We start from the raw sequence: 17,862 nt of genomic DNA on the forward strand, positions 1-17,862 counted from the left end.
GGCCTTCCTCAGTGGGTTAAGGATCCGGCGTTGCTGTGAGCTGTGGTGTAGGTTGCAGACACGGCTCGGATCTGGCGTTGCTGTGGCTGTGGCGTAGGCCGGTGGCTACAGCTCTGATTAGACCCCTAGCCTGGGAACCTCCATATGCCTTGGGAGTGGCCTCAGAAAAAGGCAAAAAGACAAAATAAATAAATAGAAATTATTAGAACTTAAAAAGCATTTAGAAAATATTGAAGACATTTGCCACTTTGAAGATTATTTTGTCATAATTTAACTGCATATAAATCTACTCAGTGAATGGTTTATGAGAGAATTGTTTAAATTGAGTATTGTAGAATTTCACATTTCAAATGTCAGGTTCATTTTCAATTCTAAGCATGACTTAGGTTTGGTCTCCAGTTTACATTCTAATTCTGTGTTTTCTCATTGTCAGGCTGAAATAGAACTATTTGTGAACAGGCTTGACTCAGTGGAATCTGTTCTTCCCTATGAATATACAGCGTAAGTTTTTCATCTTGATTTTTATACACAACTTTCTGATTCACCAGAATTTTGTACATTTAGAGCTTTATTTTCTCCACACTTATGGATAAATTCACATGCATTTTAAAAATGTGCAGAGCCTGTAAACATTTTTAAAGGAGTATTCTTTATTTCAAAGGTCGGGTTAAAATGTGAAATGTTGTTTTGCATCATAGCAGAAACACCAGTTAAAACAGTGAATTTCCTTTTTTATCTGACTGGACAAGTAGCCATTTTGTTTTCTTTAATTTTTTTAATGATTGAAAAACCCACACAATTTGAAACAAAATCCTTAGGTCAGTTCCCAGAAATAACTGCCTTATTGTCTGCCTTCCCTATTTTTTTTCTCGCCATATTCTAATGTACATAATCACATTTATACATTTTCATTTTAAATAAAAGTAGATTTATGTATTTTATTTGCACCTTGTTTTTCTCACTGTTTCTGTGTGGACATCTATCTGTGTTTTTTGTCTTTTTTTTTTTTTTCCTTTTCTAGGACCGCTTCCCGTAGCATATGGAGGTTCCCAGGCTAGGGGTCTAATTGGAGCTGTAGCCACCAGCCTATACCACAGCCACAGCAACACCAGATCTGAGCTGCATCTGCGATCACAGCTCATGGCAATGCCGGATCCTTAACCCACTGAGCAAGGCCAGGGATCGAACCCTAAACCTCACGGTTCCTAGTCAGGTTGCTGTGTCACTATGGGAATGTCTCTAACTTACATCTTAATAAAAGTATTATTTAAAAATCAAGCTCTGATGGAACATGCTGAAAGATAATATAAGAGTGTTTATAGATGTATGACTGGGTCACTTTGCTGTACAGTAGAAATTGGCAGAACAGTGTAAATCAACTTTAATAAAATTTTTTTAAAGAAAATAAATAAAAATCAAACTCATTCTAAGGCATAATTTTCAGATGTCTTTGTTTTTTATTTTTGGGAGATACAGTACATGGAACTCAGGGTGCACATGTACTTCTTATTCATCTAGTAGAATGTCTGAAAAGATTAGTACGTAATTTGTTCTCTAGATTGGCTAGTGGTTTGATATTTCATTGTTTCCTTTTATGCTTAAAAACTTAAATATTTTCACCTGCAGGTTTGATTTTTGCCAAGCGTCAGAAGGAAAACGCCCATCTGAAAATCTTGGTCAGGTATTATTCGGGGAAAGAATTGAACCATCACCATATAAGGTTTGTATTCTGTGTTATATAAAAGTTATTTGGTTGCATCCTTCTTTTTCTACTCCCTTACAGAAAAGCCCAAGATAACTTAGCTCTTATGGCTAAGAAGGGATTACTATCTCTTTTGCATCCAGGAATAATTTCTTGAAGTCACAGTTTAAAAGGATCCCTCCCCTTCTCATGATATGTCACGGATAAGCTTAAGGAACGTTTGTGCAATCAGTATTGCAAATGGTAAGGTGGGGGCCTAAAAGATGGAGCTCAGACCCCCTGCCTCACCCTGTGAGGGACCTGGAACCCAGCCTTCAAGGATGAAGAGTTGCCCCCGCTGCTCACATCTCCTTCCCCCTCTTTGAAAACAGTATCCCTAGATCCTCTCTATTAGCAAATAGAGCATTACCTCATGTTTCCCACTGGGTTTGGGGAGAGCTCACCTCTCTATTTTGACCAGTGAAAGTGTATTTGGTTCATCTTTGGTACATTTTTAGAACATCAGTTAAACCAGGCTTAAGCACAATATAAGATACACTCTTCAGGATGTGAACTTCATCATTACACAGATTATTCTGACTTTTAAATGTTATCTTTTAAGCCTATTATCCTGAATTTCATAGTCCCCTGTTCATTTTATATCTGCTCTCCTGCTATGCAAAGGATAATGGATCTCTCTTTTAGAAAAATTAAACCAGTTTATAATAACAACGAAGCATCAAGAATATAAAATAAGGAGTTCCTGTCGTGGCTTAGTGGCTAACAAACCTGACTAGGATCCATGAAGACTTGGGTTTGATCCCTGGCCTCGCTCAGGGGGTTAAGGATTTGGTGTTGCCGCGAGCTGTGTGTAGGTTGCAGACGCGGCTCGGATCTGGCATTGCTGTGGCTGTGGTGTAGGCCTGCAGCTGCAGCTCTGATTTAACGCCTAGCCTGGGAACTTCCGTGTACTGCAGGTGCAGCCCTAAAAGGCAAAAAAAAAAAAGAATATAAAGTGAAAAGTAAATTTCCCTTCCCCCCGTTTCACATCACAGTTTCTTGTTAATCTGTCCTAAAATTTTCCCTGTACTTACAAGCACGTGTAAATAGAATTAAATATGTGTGTTTATGTTTAAACATATTGTGCACTGTGCATTTTTCTTTAACTTTCTGCCTTGGGCATCTGTCCACGTGAGCACGTTCATTTTAATGGCTGTAACTTGACCCCAAGTTTTATTTTCCAGCCTAACAGCTCCCTCTCTTGTTGGGACTTCCTTCTCTTCTGTGACCCTGTGATTAGCCAGCTCCCTGGCTTTCTCCCTAAGCACCACCAGCTGTCTCCCCAGCACTTACTACATTGAGCATCTGTCAGCCAATCCCCAAGCCTAGATTAGTCCCACTAACCTTCTTACTCCAACACCGGAGCTGCACCAGGAAGCACTGGGGATAAGACATATAATTGTGCAATTTAATCCACTACAGGTTTATAATTTTTAACCATAAGTATATCCTCGTAAAATATTTTAATTTGAGGTTTTGTACCTTAAAAATGGCAGAAGTTTTTAGAAAATTTTCAAAGACAGTAGATTGAAGGCCTAATGAAATGAAGTCATGGAAAGAAGGAACTCAGAATATATGGATATGGCGCAAGCATATTAATTATGTAACATTTCCCTGATGTGATACTTTGAAAGATTACTTTGGAAATTGTTGTATTCCCTTTGTAGCAAAGGGTGGTTTTCAGGCATTTTATAAATTGTATATCTACCTTAAGATATTCCTGTGGTCTCTCAGTCCCATCTTTCTGTTTATTTATGCCCTGACCTTAAGAAATGATAGAATGTAGCACTGGGAACTCTGTCTACTCACTTACCATGGAGCGTGATAATGTGAGAAAAAAAGAATGTGTACATGTATGTGTGATTGGGTCGCCATGCTGTACAGTAGAACATTGACAGAACACTAAACCAGCTATAATGAAAAAAAAAAAATCAGGAGTTCCCGTCGTGGCGCAGTGGTTAACGAATCCGACTAGGAACCATGAGGTTGCGGGTTCGGTCCCTGCCCTTGCTCAGTGGGTTGGCGATCCGGCGTTGCCGTGAGCTGTGGTGTAGGTTGCAGACACGGCTCGGATCCCACGTTGCTGTGGCTCTGGCGTAGGCCAGTGGCTACAGCTCCGATTCAACCCCTAGCCTGGGAACCTCCATATGCCACGGAAGCGGCCCAAGAAATAGCAACAACAACAACAACAAAAACAAAAATCATTATATAAATTTTAAAAAAAGGAAAAAAATGATGCGGAAAGAGTAACACCTGCAGTGAAGTTGAGGAGCAGCAGGAGTCTCTAGCAGTAAACAGCAAAATATTCAAGTCCACGGAGAAGTTTTGTCCCTTTGGTACAGACTTGAAAGGCACGTTATTTCTTATTAGTAAGACTCCACTACGGGACACTTACTTATATGTAAAGACCATGCCTTGCTTATACAGAAGACCCTTCGTTTAGGTCTAGTGCTTTTCAGATTTAATTTCGTCCCAGGAGTTAAGGTAAAATAGAAGAACAGAAGGAGTGTTTTAAAATGGAGAGAGGGAGTTCCCGTCGTGGCGCAGTGGTTAACGAATCCGACTAGGAACCATGAGGTTGCGGGTTCGGTCCCTGCCCTTGCTCAGTGGGTTAACGATCTGGCGATCTGGCATTGCCGTGAGCTGTGGTGTAGGTTGCAGACGCGGCTCGGATCCCGTGTCGCTGTGGCTGTGGCGTAGGCCAATGGCTACAGCTCCGATTCGACCCCTAGCTAGCCTGGGAACCTCCATAAGCCGAGGGAGTGGCCCAAGAAATAGCAAAAGAAAAAGAAATCATTAAAATGGAGAGAGAATGTGCATGTAACATTTTCCATGAGTTGTTTAGAATTTTTTAGGATCAAGGTTAGTGCTGAAACAAATTTTTTAAGCCTCAAGCTTAAAGAGACAGCAAGCATTTCTTAAGACTAAGGCATAGGTTAACAGAAATGTAGAGCTAAGATTTAAATTTTTTTCCCCCAAGCCAGCTGTTAATATACTGACATATTTTTCAGTATTGATTTCAGTATTGATTCTTTGTCCTTCATTTTCAAAGAATTTTGCCTGATTTTAGATCGCCTATAAAAGCAATGGTAACAACTAGCAGCAACAACCAAAAAACCCCCAAATCTGCTTTGCTGTCTTTTATCTATGACTCGTTGAGGTCAGGAGAAAAACAAGGCAAGACATTGTGTGCATTATGTGAAGCTGGAGCTATTTATCATAGGATCACAAAAATTTCAAGTCTAACTACCCGTATTCATTCATTCACTCATTCAGTTCACACAGCTGCTGAATGCCTTTCTCATGCCAGGCCCACTGTGGTAGGTGTGGGATACAGCTTGAACAAGACACAGATTTCTGTCCTCATGGATATTGTATTCTGATGGAGGAAGGAAACAAAATGAGTTCCTGAAATGCACAGCGTGTCAGTTGTTGATGAAAGAACTGTTGAAGATGAATCAGGAAAGGTGGATGGAGAATTTGCCGTTTTAAATGGGCCAGAGAAAGTCTCACCTGAGAAGGTGACATCTGGGCAAAAGACCTGAAGCACATAAGGGAGTGAACTGTGTGACTATGTGGGCAGGCGGTGGGGCGATGTTCCAGGTGAAGAGAGCAGCAGAAGCCAGGGTCCTGGGGCCACTTGTCTGATGTAGCCAGGTCCAGAAGAGACTGGTGTGACTCGAGCAGCTGAGCAAGATAGAGAACAGGAGGAAATGAGGGCAAAGATGTAAAGGGACCCCATCAGGTCATGTCTCCTCGGCCACTGGAAAGACGGTGACCTGTGCATCAGACAAGGTGGTTAGCTTTGAAGGTTAGGGTGGGCTTAGATTTTAACAGGGTCACCAGGGCTGCTGCTTGGAGAATGAGAAGCCAGGAGACCCGTTAGGGGGCTCTCACAATCCGTCATGAAAATATGTGTGATCTGATAGTGACTCAGACCATTGGAGGAAGGGAGGGGGTTGTGAAGTGGTCAGAATCTCAGAAACTGGACCAACAGAATTTGCTGAGGGCTAAGATGTGGGGTCTAGAGTTTCTGTTTTCTAAGACTTTGGGGAAAGCCAGTGGGAAGAGCATGTTTGGAGAGAATGGAGAGAGTTAGTTTGGACATGGTGTGAAGCAGGGATGTCGACTTAGCTGTTGAAGATGTGTCTGGAGTTTGAAGGAGAGGTATGTTTGAGAGTCAATAGTGTATAGGTGGTATTTAAAGCCAGGAATTGGTGGAAGGAGTGGATATGCTTAGTGAAGAGAATTCCAAGGACTGGGCCTTGGGGTAATTGGTGTTACTTGACCAGGAAGATGGAGGAGGAGTCTTCCTCATAGGCTGTTGGGAGGGTTGCATGAGATAGTAAATATGTGTTTATTGTTATGATTAAGTGTCATCTTTAGGTTTCCTGTTTTCCTTCACAATTGAACACTAGTTGACTTGCCTGAACCCAGTGAGCTGGATTGAGGTGTAAGGTTTGCCGCTTTTGGTGTAACTAGTGATGTCTGTCTGCTTTGACACTTACTCCTCAGATTCCTTAGTAGGTACGCTTTTATTTTTTCATTTCCCATTCTTTAAATTGGAAGTCGTAAGGTTCATATAAGATTTCAAATACTAGGTATTTACATAAATATTGCGATATTTATGGAAGTAGCAGTGTGACCAGAATGAAACTGTTGGCTGACAGGTGGCAGCAGTGGGCTACACTTGCAGTGTTGGTTTGTCAGCTGATGTCCAGAAACTGGTTTAGGGAATTTTATTCAATAATGTATAAACGAATGGATTACTTTGAAGTGAAACATACGCAAATTGGTTTAATTCCCTATAATAACATTTGAATTTATTACAAGGTATATTGGACTATACATATTTATGTTATAAGTAAAACTCTGTATAGTTAGTGTAGTAAATTACAGCCTTAAGAAAACTAGGAAATATATTTTTTAAATTAAGGCATAAGTAGGCCTGGGTATGTTGTCACTGCTGCAGCTCAGGTCACACTGTGGCACAGGTTTGATCCCTGGACTTATGCATGCTGTGGGTATGGCCTAAATAAATAAAGAGCCCCTAGTAACGTAAACCTGTATATAATATGTTGTGAATAATATTAATATGTGCGTTTCCACGCTTATGAAATAAGTCTTGGACTCCAAAATGGGAGGAATCCTTAGATTTTAAACTTTCGTTTAAAAAAATTATCAAATTGTTTCAACTTTATCATTACGTAACCTCCTGAAAATTGACAGTCTTTTCAAAAGTGAGTAAAAATCACATTTATTCTGATTATAGAATCCAGATTTGAGTTTTTCTTGTGTCACCACATCTGTGTTTATTCACTGCTGAATCTCCATCACCCGGTACATAGGGGGCCCTTAACAAATATCCACTGAATGAATATAGAGACATAAAGACTATCTGTTCATTACTAGAAAGCCTTCAAATCCATAATTTCTGAAACATTTTCAGGGGCCATTACTATGGAGAGACTGATGTTGTTTTGTTCTGCCTGTGGGGTTTTTCCCTTCCTAGAGTTCATTTACATTTAAAAGATGGGTAGATTGAAGTTATCAAAATTAAGATAAAAACTATCACTTATCAAAAGAAAAATTGATGACTTCAATTTTTAGAGAAACAGAATAAGATTGAAGTTTAAATCTGAGCTATGAGGATTTTTTTTTTTTTGCTATTTCTTGGGCCACTCCCGCGGCATATGGAGGTTCCCAGGCTAGGGGTCCAATCGGAGCTGTAGCCACCGGCCTAAGCCAGAGCCACAGCAACGCGGGATCCGAGCCGCATCTGCAACCTACACCACAGCTCACGGCAACGCCGGATCGTCAACCCACTGAACAAGGGCAGGGACCAAACCCTCAACCTCCTGGTTTCTAGTCGGATTTGTTAACCACTGCGCCACGACGGGAACTCCAGGAATTTTTAAATGTTTATTATCAATATTAATGAGCTTAAGTAATTTAATGAGACTAGTGTTTTTACTCTATGTTATAGGTATGAAGGACTTGGATATTTTTTCTTAAATTTGCTTTCCACTTTATTTTCATGCAGTTCAAATTTAATCAGGAGGAGACCTGTAAGCTTGTTTGTACAAAAACATACCACACAGAGAAAGCTGAAGACAAACAAAAATTAGAATTCTTGAAAAAAAGCATGTTACTGAATTATCAACATCACTGGTAAGACATGGAGATTTGGGATTTGGGGCTTTTTCCTTTTTAAGATGAACCCTGTTTTATTGAATGTATGAATTACTTCATTGACTCTATAAAACATAGCAGATTAATTTATGCCCTATTTTTGTTATTAGTAATAATATGAAGTAGTAATTTCTGCTTGCCAGAGGATTACTAAGGTTGTTAGCTTAAAGTATCATTATTTAACTGTGCTTAGATTACTGTAATATCTGTTACTTGTTTTGGTACATAGACCGGGTATCTAGAGCACTTCTTTTGCTCATACACAGTTAAAAGGAGCATATTTACACTTTGGGGAATAGACCTGGATCAGTTTTCTGGCAAAACACCATTTTATACTTGCAGGCCATGAAAAAGACCATAGGAAAACAAAATTTAACTTTAGTTTGATGTTTGAGAAATAGCATCTACTTCAAATAAAAATACTTGTATTTTGTGTATTCTGTTTTTTATTTTATAAATGTAATAAAACATTAACATGGTTTTTATCAGTTTGTAGCATAATCAAAAAGCATTTAAAACTTTTTTTTAGCTTCCCAAGTAGTATTTACTTATATACAAGATTCAAACAAAATATTAAAATAAAAAAAAAAGAGTCTCAAAAAACCAACTTGTTATTTTTCCAGTTAAATGCCTGAATTCTGTGGTGGTCATGATTTCCATATGTGTTGCCTCTTCCAAGAAGTATAAGGTGCAGGAGGTGGTGATCAGAAAACCCATCTTCATACACTTCCTCTGGAATGCTTGTCTGATCACTCTCCCAGATTGGCCCATTTGCTCTCACTCTGGGAGATCAGGAACCATGATCTCAATTGTGGCTCAGCTGGAACAAACTCAGCTAGGATCTGTCAGGATGTGGGCTCCACCCCTGGCCTCGCTCAGTGGGTTAAGGATGCCGTGTTGCGGTGAGCTGTGGTGTAGGTCAGACACAGCTTGGATCCTGAGTTGTGGTGTAGGCTGGCAGCCGCAGCGCGCATTCAGCCCCGAGCCTTGGAACTTCCACACGTTGCAAGTGTGGCCCTAAAAAAGAAAGAAAAGGTTTACCAAGTTAGGAAGCATTTGATGGTAAATTTGTGATAGGTGTTATCAGTTGCAAACTTAAACTATTCTGCCTAAAAAAATCTAAGCCACATCACAAATATACAGTCTGGTAATTCTAGGCAATGGGTTTCATCCTTAGATCAGTTCATTACACTTTCGGAAGTTGTTGATTCGCAGTGATGAATTTATGTAAACCATTAGTTGAGTATATTTCTGTCCTTGAGAAATTTTCACTCTTTAATGAGATTTTAAGCACGCACGGCGGAGTTAATTAGAGATAAAATAGCATGCCACTTTAGAAATCTGGGAGATCTTAAAAAAGTACAATGTTCTGTTAGGGAATTTTATTGTGAATGTAGCACATCTAATTTAACCTTTGCACTAAGACATTTTGAAGAGAACATCGTTTTCTAAGTTACAAAGCAATACCTACATGACTGTGAAAAAAACCTAAGCCATGAAGGAAAATATTAAATAAAAAAATGAGAGCTTTCTATTACCCTCGGCTTCTCTAATCCTACTCCCTAGGGGCAGGGCTATTATTTCTCATAGGTATTTCCAGACTTTCTGTGCACATGCAGGTATATAAAAGTGTGTAGGAGTTCCCGTCATGGCCCAGTGGTTAACGAATCCGACTAGGAACCATGAGGTTGCGGGTTTGGTCCCTGCCCTTACTCAGTGGGTTAACCATCCGGCGTTGCCGCGAGCTGTGGTGTAGGCTGCAGACGGGGCTCGGATCCCGTGTTGCTGTGGCTCTGGCATAGGCCGGCGGCTACAGCTCTGATTAAACCCCTAGCCTGGGAACCTCCGTATGCCCTGTGAGCAGCCCTAGAAAAGGCAAAAAGACCAAAAAAAAAAAAAAAGTGTGTACCTTTTAAAATAACTGAAATATTGTATACACTATTCTGCAGATTGGTCATTTTGTTTAAGAAAATATGGGCACTTTTCTCACGTAAAGCACATTGTAGATCTATACCTACCTCATTCTTTTCGTAATTGTACAGCATTCAATCCCTTGAATGAAGTGTAATTTTTTTCTCCATAGCATTTTAACCATTCTACCTTTCGAATGATTAAAATAACTGATTATTGGGGCACCTACTCATTCTCATTATAAAGAACAGTTAACAGTAGTTAATTTTCATATCTAAATTGATGAATACTTCTAATTCATATTTGGGACTTTAGAACGTAACTGGAGGATCTTCTTGGCTTGTTCTGTCAATAACCTAGGCTGTTTCTTGATTCTTTGTACTGTCTGTGATGTTTTGATATCAGCACTAGACACTTGAATTACTTGTTACTTTGCATGTTTGTGATTATACTTTTTGCCTGTTTCCAAGTCTGTGTCATTTTATTTATAAAAGTATAATTTGTTTAATTACCAAAGTGCTTTTTTTGTGTGTAATAGAACCATCAGACTGGCTTATTGGACAGAAATTGGGTCTTTGGAGATATTTTAGTCTAGTGAGTTCCAATCCTGGATCCCCTTAGGCTGGCAAAGGGGAATGATGTGCAGTTTTCAGAAATTCACAATCCTAATGGATAGTTTAAATTAACTTATGTTAAAACTACATAGAATAACCTAAATGTCGTTTCTTTTTGAGTATATTGTGGCAGCATTGGCTATTCCGTTCTGATCAGAAACTCTAGAAAGTAATTTATTGGGAAAATGAGTTATTAATAGATGAAGCTTGATTGATAGAAGTGTTTCAGTGGAGCTCATGTAGGGTAGAGGGAAATAATGGAAAGGAGTCCTTAACGGTAAAAATTAGGGCCAGTCATTTGACCTTTAACCTTTTGAGTCCTCTTATACTTTTTTCACTGTATCAGGTTGAAAATAGGATTCTTACTATTTCATGGTGTTACAGATTCCAATAACTACTAATTTTGAATTTAGCAAGACAGTAATTGAAAATTGTATTCTTTAAATTTTATTACATTTATTTCCAAAGGTTTATTTTTGTTTGTTGTTTTCATGTTTCCAACCAGGAAAAGGTTATTATGTCAAGCCATTATATAAGTGATAAATTTAGGATGTTCTTTAAAAAACCTAAATTGATCCTTAATTTCTCATTTTGTAACTAGCAATATAACTTTCTATAGTGCTTTTTCTGCTATGAAAGCATATAAATAGTTTAATTAATATAGTGCTAGTATATATTCATTGATTGAACTTCATTGTCTAAAAAAATTAAAGCAATCAGTGATTCTTGTGGATAAGCAAGTGGAGATCCTGCTGTATAGCACGGGGAACTATATTCAGTGACTTTTGATGGAACATGATGGAGGATTATGTGAGAAAAAGAATATATATATATATACACATATATACATACATATACATACACATATATATATATGACTGGGTCACTTTGCTGTACAGTAGAAACTGACAGAACACCATAAATCAACTGTAAGGGAAAAAATTAAAATCATAAAATAAAATGATTGTTGAGGCTTCCAGAAAATGTGTATTATTTATATTATGTAGCATGTTTTTCATGCTTCTAATAGTTTATAGTCTTTTCATGGGAACTACTAACCTGGTTATAAGCAGCTTAATAGTATAGGTGATTCTAAAATTTAATGCATTGGGTACTATTAAATAGCATTTTATGTGATGAGACGTGTTTTATTAGGTCATTAATGTACACCTTGGGTGAATATAAAATCATTATTTTACTTCCTAAGGCATACATTAATTAACAAATAAAACATGCCCTGGAATGTTGTCTTATGACTATAATACAGCAAGTCTATTTTTAGTAAATTTTAAAATCTGTATCCCGCAGTGTGTTCTGGGCATAGGGACCCCATGCTTGGACTGTAATGTAGTTTACAGTATTGCAGCACTTTGTTCCTCTCTTTTATCCTTTTTTTAAAATGTTTCTTTTCACTATGGAACTTGAAAGCTTTGTTTCTCTAGTTTTATAGCAGCATTTCTTTTAGACATAAGTTAGGTTTACACAGTTTTAATACATGATACTATAATTTTCGCTTTTCCACCTGGCCCTCAAATTGAACATTTTCCCATGTCTTGTGGTTATATTATTCTCCTTTTTATTGAATTGCCTGAGTAATAAAAGACATTTGTTTCTGTACTTTTCCCAAGGAACTGAATGTATTGTTTTGTATCTATTTAGAGCTTTTGTGTGTTGTGCTGAAGATAAATTACCCTCAGGTGTCTAGGTAATAATATTGTTAAATAAGTAATTGCAATAAATTAATTTGTAAAACTCTTTCAAAGAAGCTGTAATTTTTTCCTCACTACAGTGTGTCAGGTATTAGCATAATACTTTTACTTATAAAATACTGTATTTTATCAAAATTCTTTGATTGTAGTTTTGACATCTTAAGGCATTTGTAGACATTTAAATTTACAAAGTGATGACACACTTTTAGGGAGTAATTCTTGGTCATATTTGTTGATCTGTAACCTGAATTTCTTTGTTGCATAGGATTGTGGATAATATGCCTGTAACATGGTGTTACGATGTTGAAGATGGTCAGAGGTACTGTAATCCTGGATTTCCTATTGGCTGTTACATTACAGATAAAGGCCATGCAAAAGATGCCTGTGTTATTAATGTAAGTTGCTGATGAACTAACCCTGTACTACTTTTAAAAATACTTTTTGGTAGAAGGAGTCCGTCTTTTTTTTTTTTTTTTTGGCTGCACCTGTGGTGTGTGGAAGTTCCTGGGCCACAGTAGCAACCCAAGCTGTTACAGTAACATTACCAGACTGTTAACCCAAGAAGCCACCCTGAAACTCCAGAAAAAGTCAGTCTTTATCTGGACAAAAATTGTTATATCCACCAAGTAAGTACAGTTCAGATGTTCTGAAGGACAGCTACTTAGATCTTTAAATTTAAACCAGATTAACAGTTTTTAACTCTAGGAGTTCCCTGGTGGCCTAGAAGTTAAGGATCCTGCATTGTGGTACAGGTTCGATCCCTGGCCCAGGAATGTCCACAGGCTGTAAGCTTGGCCAAAAAAAAAAAAGGTCAAATCTAGCAACCCTTTTAAACAAAAAGCTCTAGAACTAAAATAATTCGAGTGCAGTTCAGCATTTACTGGCATTGACTCTTATATACTAAACACTATGCTGTGGGCTAAGACTTTGTATGTTCTAACTGTATTAAAAGTTAGATTCAGGAGTACCCGTCATGGCTCAGTGGTAAGGAACCTGAGTAGTATCCATGAGGACACTGGTTTGATCCCTGGCCTCGCTCAGTGGGTTAAGGATATGGCATTGCCATAAGCTGTGGTGTAGGTTACAGACGTGGCTCGGATCCCATGTTGCTGTGGCTGTGGTGTAGGCCAGCATCTACAGCTCCGATTCCACCCCTAGCCTGGGAACTTCCATATGCTGCAGGTGTGGCCCTAAAAAGACAAAAAAAAAAAAAAAAGTTAGATTCATAAATCTTACATATTAAAAAAATATATTCATAGAGGACTGCCCCAAAAAACCTCATTATAAGTCCATGAAATTTGTATTACGAGTTTCAATCCATAAAATATTGTATTGCAAAAGTTTGGTATTATGCCTTTTTTGTCTTTTTAGGGCTACACCTGCAGCATATGGAAGTTCCCAGGCTAGGGGTCAAATTGGAGCTGCAGCAGCCAGCCTACACCACAGCCACAGCAACACCAGATCCAAGCCGCATTTGCAGCCTACACTGTAGCTTGTGGCAACGCCTGATCCTTAACCCTCTGAGCAAGGCCAGGGATCGAACCTGCGTCCTCCTGGATACTAGTTGAGTTCATTACCACTGAGCCACCCTGGGAACTCCTATTATGCCTTTTTAAAAAGGTAACAAATCTTAACATTATTTTATAATTTAAAAAATCAAAATAACAAAGACATTAATTTAGAAAGTAATTAAAATTATTGGGTTATATATATCAAATGTTGTATAATGTTGTATAATCTCTTAATGAATATGACCTGGAGTAGAAGTTAGCTCAGTCATGAAACTGGTTATTTTGATTAATGCTTCTGTGAGAGTTGACCAAGGACTCTTGAATAATTTAGTTTATTGGTTTGTTCTGAAGTTTTAAACTTCCATAGAGGAAAAGTGTTCACATATGTAACACTGACCATGCTCTTAACATGTATTATTTAAATTTTTATTTTATTTGTTTTATCATAAGGGAAAAAGCTAAACAATATTAGATGTTTTCTCAAGTACTTTTAAAGATTTATGTAGGATGTAAAGCATTAAAGAAGTATAATTTGTGCCTCTGCCAGTTAGTTTTGGCTATATTTATAAAGAGTTTAATCTTATGGAGCCATAACCCTCCCAGACTTGATACCATACTACAAAGCTATGGTAATCAAACACTGTGGTATTGGCTCAAAGACATACATACAAATCAGTGGAACAGAACAGAGAGCCCAGAAATAAACCCACACACCTCCAGTCAATTAATCTTCAACAAAGGAGGCAAGAAGACAGTCTCTTCAGCAAGTGGTATTGGGAAAGTTGGATGGCTGCATGTAAATCAGTGAAATTAGAACACACCCTCACACCATTCGCAAAAATTAACTCAAAATGGCTTAAAGACTTAATAAGTCATGACACCATAGAACTAGAAGAGAACGTAGGCAAAATATTCTCTGATGTAGATCACACAGTGTTTCTTTACATCAGTCTTGGGTCCCAATGCTGTAGAAATAAAAGCAAAAACGAACAAATGGGACCTAATCAAATATATAAGCTTTTTCACAGAAAAGGAATCCCATAAACAAAAAGATAGCCTACAGACTGGAAGAAAATATTTGCGCATGATATGATTGATAAGGGCTTAATTTCCAAAGTATACAGACAGTTCATATAGCTCAATAACAAAACAAAACAAAAATAACACAAAAAACAGGCAGAATGGAATTCCCACTGTAGCACAGTGAGTTAAGAATCTGACTGCAGCTGCTCGGGTTGCTATAGGGGTGCAAGTTTGATCCCCAGACCAGCACAGTGGATTAAAGGATCTGGTCTTGCTGCAGCTGTGGTCTAGGTAGCACTGCAGCTCAGATTCAGTCTGTAGCCAGGGAACTTCTATATACTGCAAGTGTGGCCATAAAAATAAAAAATGAGCAGAAGACCTAAATAGACATTTCTTCCAAAGAAGACATCCAGATGGCCAATAGTTACATGAAAAGATGCTCAGCATTGCTAATTATTAGAGAAATGCAAATCAAAACCACAATGACGTATCACCTCATACCAGTGAGAATGGCCATCATCGAAGAGTTTACAAATAATAGGAGTTCCCATCGTGGCGCAGTGGAAACGAATCCAACTAGGAACCATGAGGTTGCGGATTTGATCCCTGGCCTTGCTCAGTGGGTTAACGATCCAGCGTTGCCGTGAGCTGTGGTGTAGGTTGCAGATGTGGCTCGGATCTGGCGTTGCTGTGGCTCTGGCGTAGGCTGGCAGCAACAGCTCCGATTCGACCCCTAGCCTGGGAACCTCCATATGCCGCGGAAGCGGCCCAAGAAATGGCAAAAAAAAAGACCAAAAAAAAAGTTTTATGTTTTGACTCTTGCAGTCCATTTTCTACCATTAACTTTAAGTTCTGTTCCACAGTCAGAATTCCACGAAAGAGATACATTTTACATCTTCAACCATGTTGACATCAAGATACACTATCATGTTGTTGAAACTGGATCCATGGGAGCAAGATTAGTGGCTGCTAAACTTGAACCAAAAAGGTAACTTAGACAATAGAAAAAAGTAAATAACTGTAAGTAAAATTTGGACCCAAAGAATAAATATTTGGGGCTAAATTAACTTTTTCCTTAATCAGTATTCTGACGTGTGATCTGGTCTTTTGGATTTTGGTGATTTGTTATTGAGTTGTGGATTTCCCAAAGAAACCATTCAGGTATCTTCCTGTTGTAGTAAGTAGGCAAACCCAAGATGCCTTTCTGTTTGGTTTCTCGGACAGTTTTTGACAGCCTTTCCGTGTCAGCCTAGGTTGGAGGCCGTGAGTGGTTAGGACAGTGTGTTCCCTTTCGCGGCAAAAGCACTGCCCCGGATGTTTGCAACCTGACCTCTCATGAGGCCCAGATGAGCTAATTAGTGTGTCATTTCCAAAGTCTCCATGCGGTTAGATGCCAGTATGTGACAAGTCATTGAAAGGGCATCTCTTCAAATTGTCAGCTTTTTTTAGTCTGAAAATACCTACGTTGTTTGTGAGACCCTTTTCCGATTGTGTATTCTTTTTTTGTTGTTTTTCATTGTACCCCCACCTCCCCGGCCAATTGATGTAGCCATTTTCTCATGTGGTGGAGAAACACATGCCATAATATGATGGCAGTTGAACTCGCCAGTGTTTGTTTTGTTTTTTTTTAAAGATTAGTTAATGCTCTTCAAGTAATGTTTTCAAAAGTTTGTTTCCAATTTTGAGTGACAATTTTGTACACATAACTAAGCCTTTTATTTATATGAAGTAAATATTTGTACTGTTCATTGTGACATGAATCACCTTCGACTGTCAGCAGCATTGTGAAATATGTACAAAATCTCTAACCTTCACTTTACCCCATTTTTAAAACTGCTTTATCAGCATCTTGCCAAAATGTTTCTTCCCACAGCTTCAAACACACCCACATAGATAAACCAGACTGCTCCGGGCCCCCCATGGATATAAGTAACAAGGCTTCTGGGGAGATCAAAATTGCCTATACTTACTCTGTTAGCTTTGAGGTGAGTGTGATTTTATGTTTAGTATAACACAGAAAGTGATCTTAAATTCATATTACTTTAATTAAAAATATAAATGATTCAGTTTTACAAATAGATAAGCTTTTAATGAGCTGATTTTTGAAATAGTTTGTCAGTGCATAATCATACTCAAGACTAAGTCTTCATTTAAATCAGAGGTATAGCAAGTTGGAGAGCTGAGCCTGATTGTGTTTAGGCCCTAAGAGCTACAAACAAGACAAAATGTCAGAAATAGACGTAGAGGGAGGTGTGAAAATGTCAGAGATTGCAACAAGCATTTGGGGGAAACACCATTATAAAAGTCAGGATTTGAGGAGTTCCCGTCGTGGCGCAGTGGTTAACGAATCCGACTAGGAACCATGAGGTTGCGGGTTCGGTCCCTGCCCTTGCTCAGTGGGTTAACGATCCGGCGTTGCTGTGAGCTGTGGTGTAGGTTGCAGACGCGGCTCGGATCCCACATTGCTGTGGCTCTGGCGTAGGCCAGAGGCTACAACTCCGATTGGACCCCTAGCCTGGGAACCTCCATATGCCACGGGAGCGGCCCAAAGAAATAGCAAAAAGACAAAAAAAAAAATAATAAAAGTCAGGATTTGAGTATAAACTTAAATGGAGAGTTTCCTGATGTGGATGATCTATATTGGTTCCTAGGGAATTCAGGGAAGGTTTTCTTAGGAGGAAAGTAAATGTTGATTTTATGAGAATCTTGGGCAATTTTTTCATCTCTGTTTTAATAAACTATCTTGGCAATCCAGTGTAGTTATGACCCTTACTTTCCCCATATAGTGTGTGATTTTGCAAGCCTAGTGCAGTAAGTAGTACATATTTCTCGCTAGGTATTAAGAGCTCAATGTGGGTGACACCTGCCAGATGCTCAGGGTACCTAGGTTATGATGCTGGTCTGGTTAGGTGTCTCATAGAAATAAATAGTAGCATCAAAGAGAAGAAAGGATAAGCCACTCCATTCAGTTTTCTGAAAGACATTAAATACAACTCGAAGTCTTGAGCTTTAAAATGGCCTTTCCTAATTAAAATTTAAAATAAGACCTTAAAAATAATACAAGGAGCCAGGTACTTTTAGGAACTCTTATTATTTTTTATTTACTGCTTAATCTCATCCCAGTTTTCCTGATACTTGAGTAATTCTTGCTCCATGAGTCT

At 38.5% G+C, this 17,862-nt stretch overlaps 1 protein-coding gene across 1 annotated transcript in view; it reads left to right on the forward strand.

Moving 5' to 3' along the window:
- The window catches only part of TM9SF2 (transmembrane 9 superfamily member 2), a 61,990-nt gene that overhangs the window by 16,411 nt on the left and 27,717 nt on the right, over positions 1–17,862 (forward strand). The window contains exons 2-7 of the mRNA XM_047755699.1: positions 434–501; positions 1,627–1,720; positions 7,785–7,912; positions 12,433–12,562; positions 15,565–15,689; positions 16,575–16,686. Of these exons, the coding sequence (XP_047611655.1) occupies positions 434–501; positions 1,627–1,720; positions 7,785–7,912; positions 12,433–12,562; positions 15,565–15,689; positions 16,575–16,686 (657 nt within the window). The remainder of the gene's footprint in view (positions 1–433; positions 502–1,626; positions 1,721–7,784; positions 7,913–12,432; positions 12,563–15,564; positions 15,690–16,574; positions 16,687–17,862) is intronic.

Source organism: Phacochoerus africanus, chromosome 13 (genome assembly GCF_016906955.1).
Source record: "Phacochoerus africanus isolate WHEZ1 chromosome 13, ROS_Pafr_v1, whole genome shotgun sequence".
Lineage (NCBI taxonomy): Eukaryota > Metazoa > Chordata > Mammalia > Artiodactyla > Suidae > Phacochoerus > Phacochoerus africanus.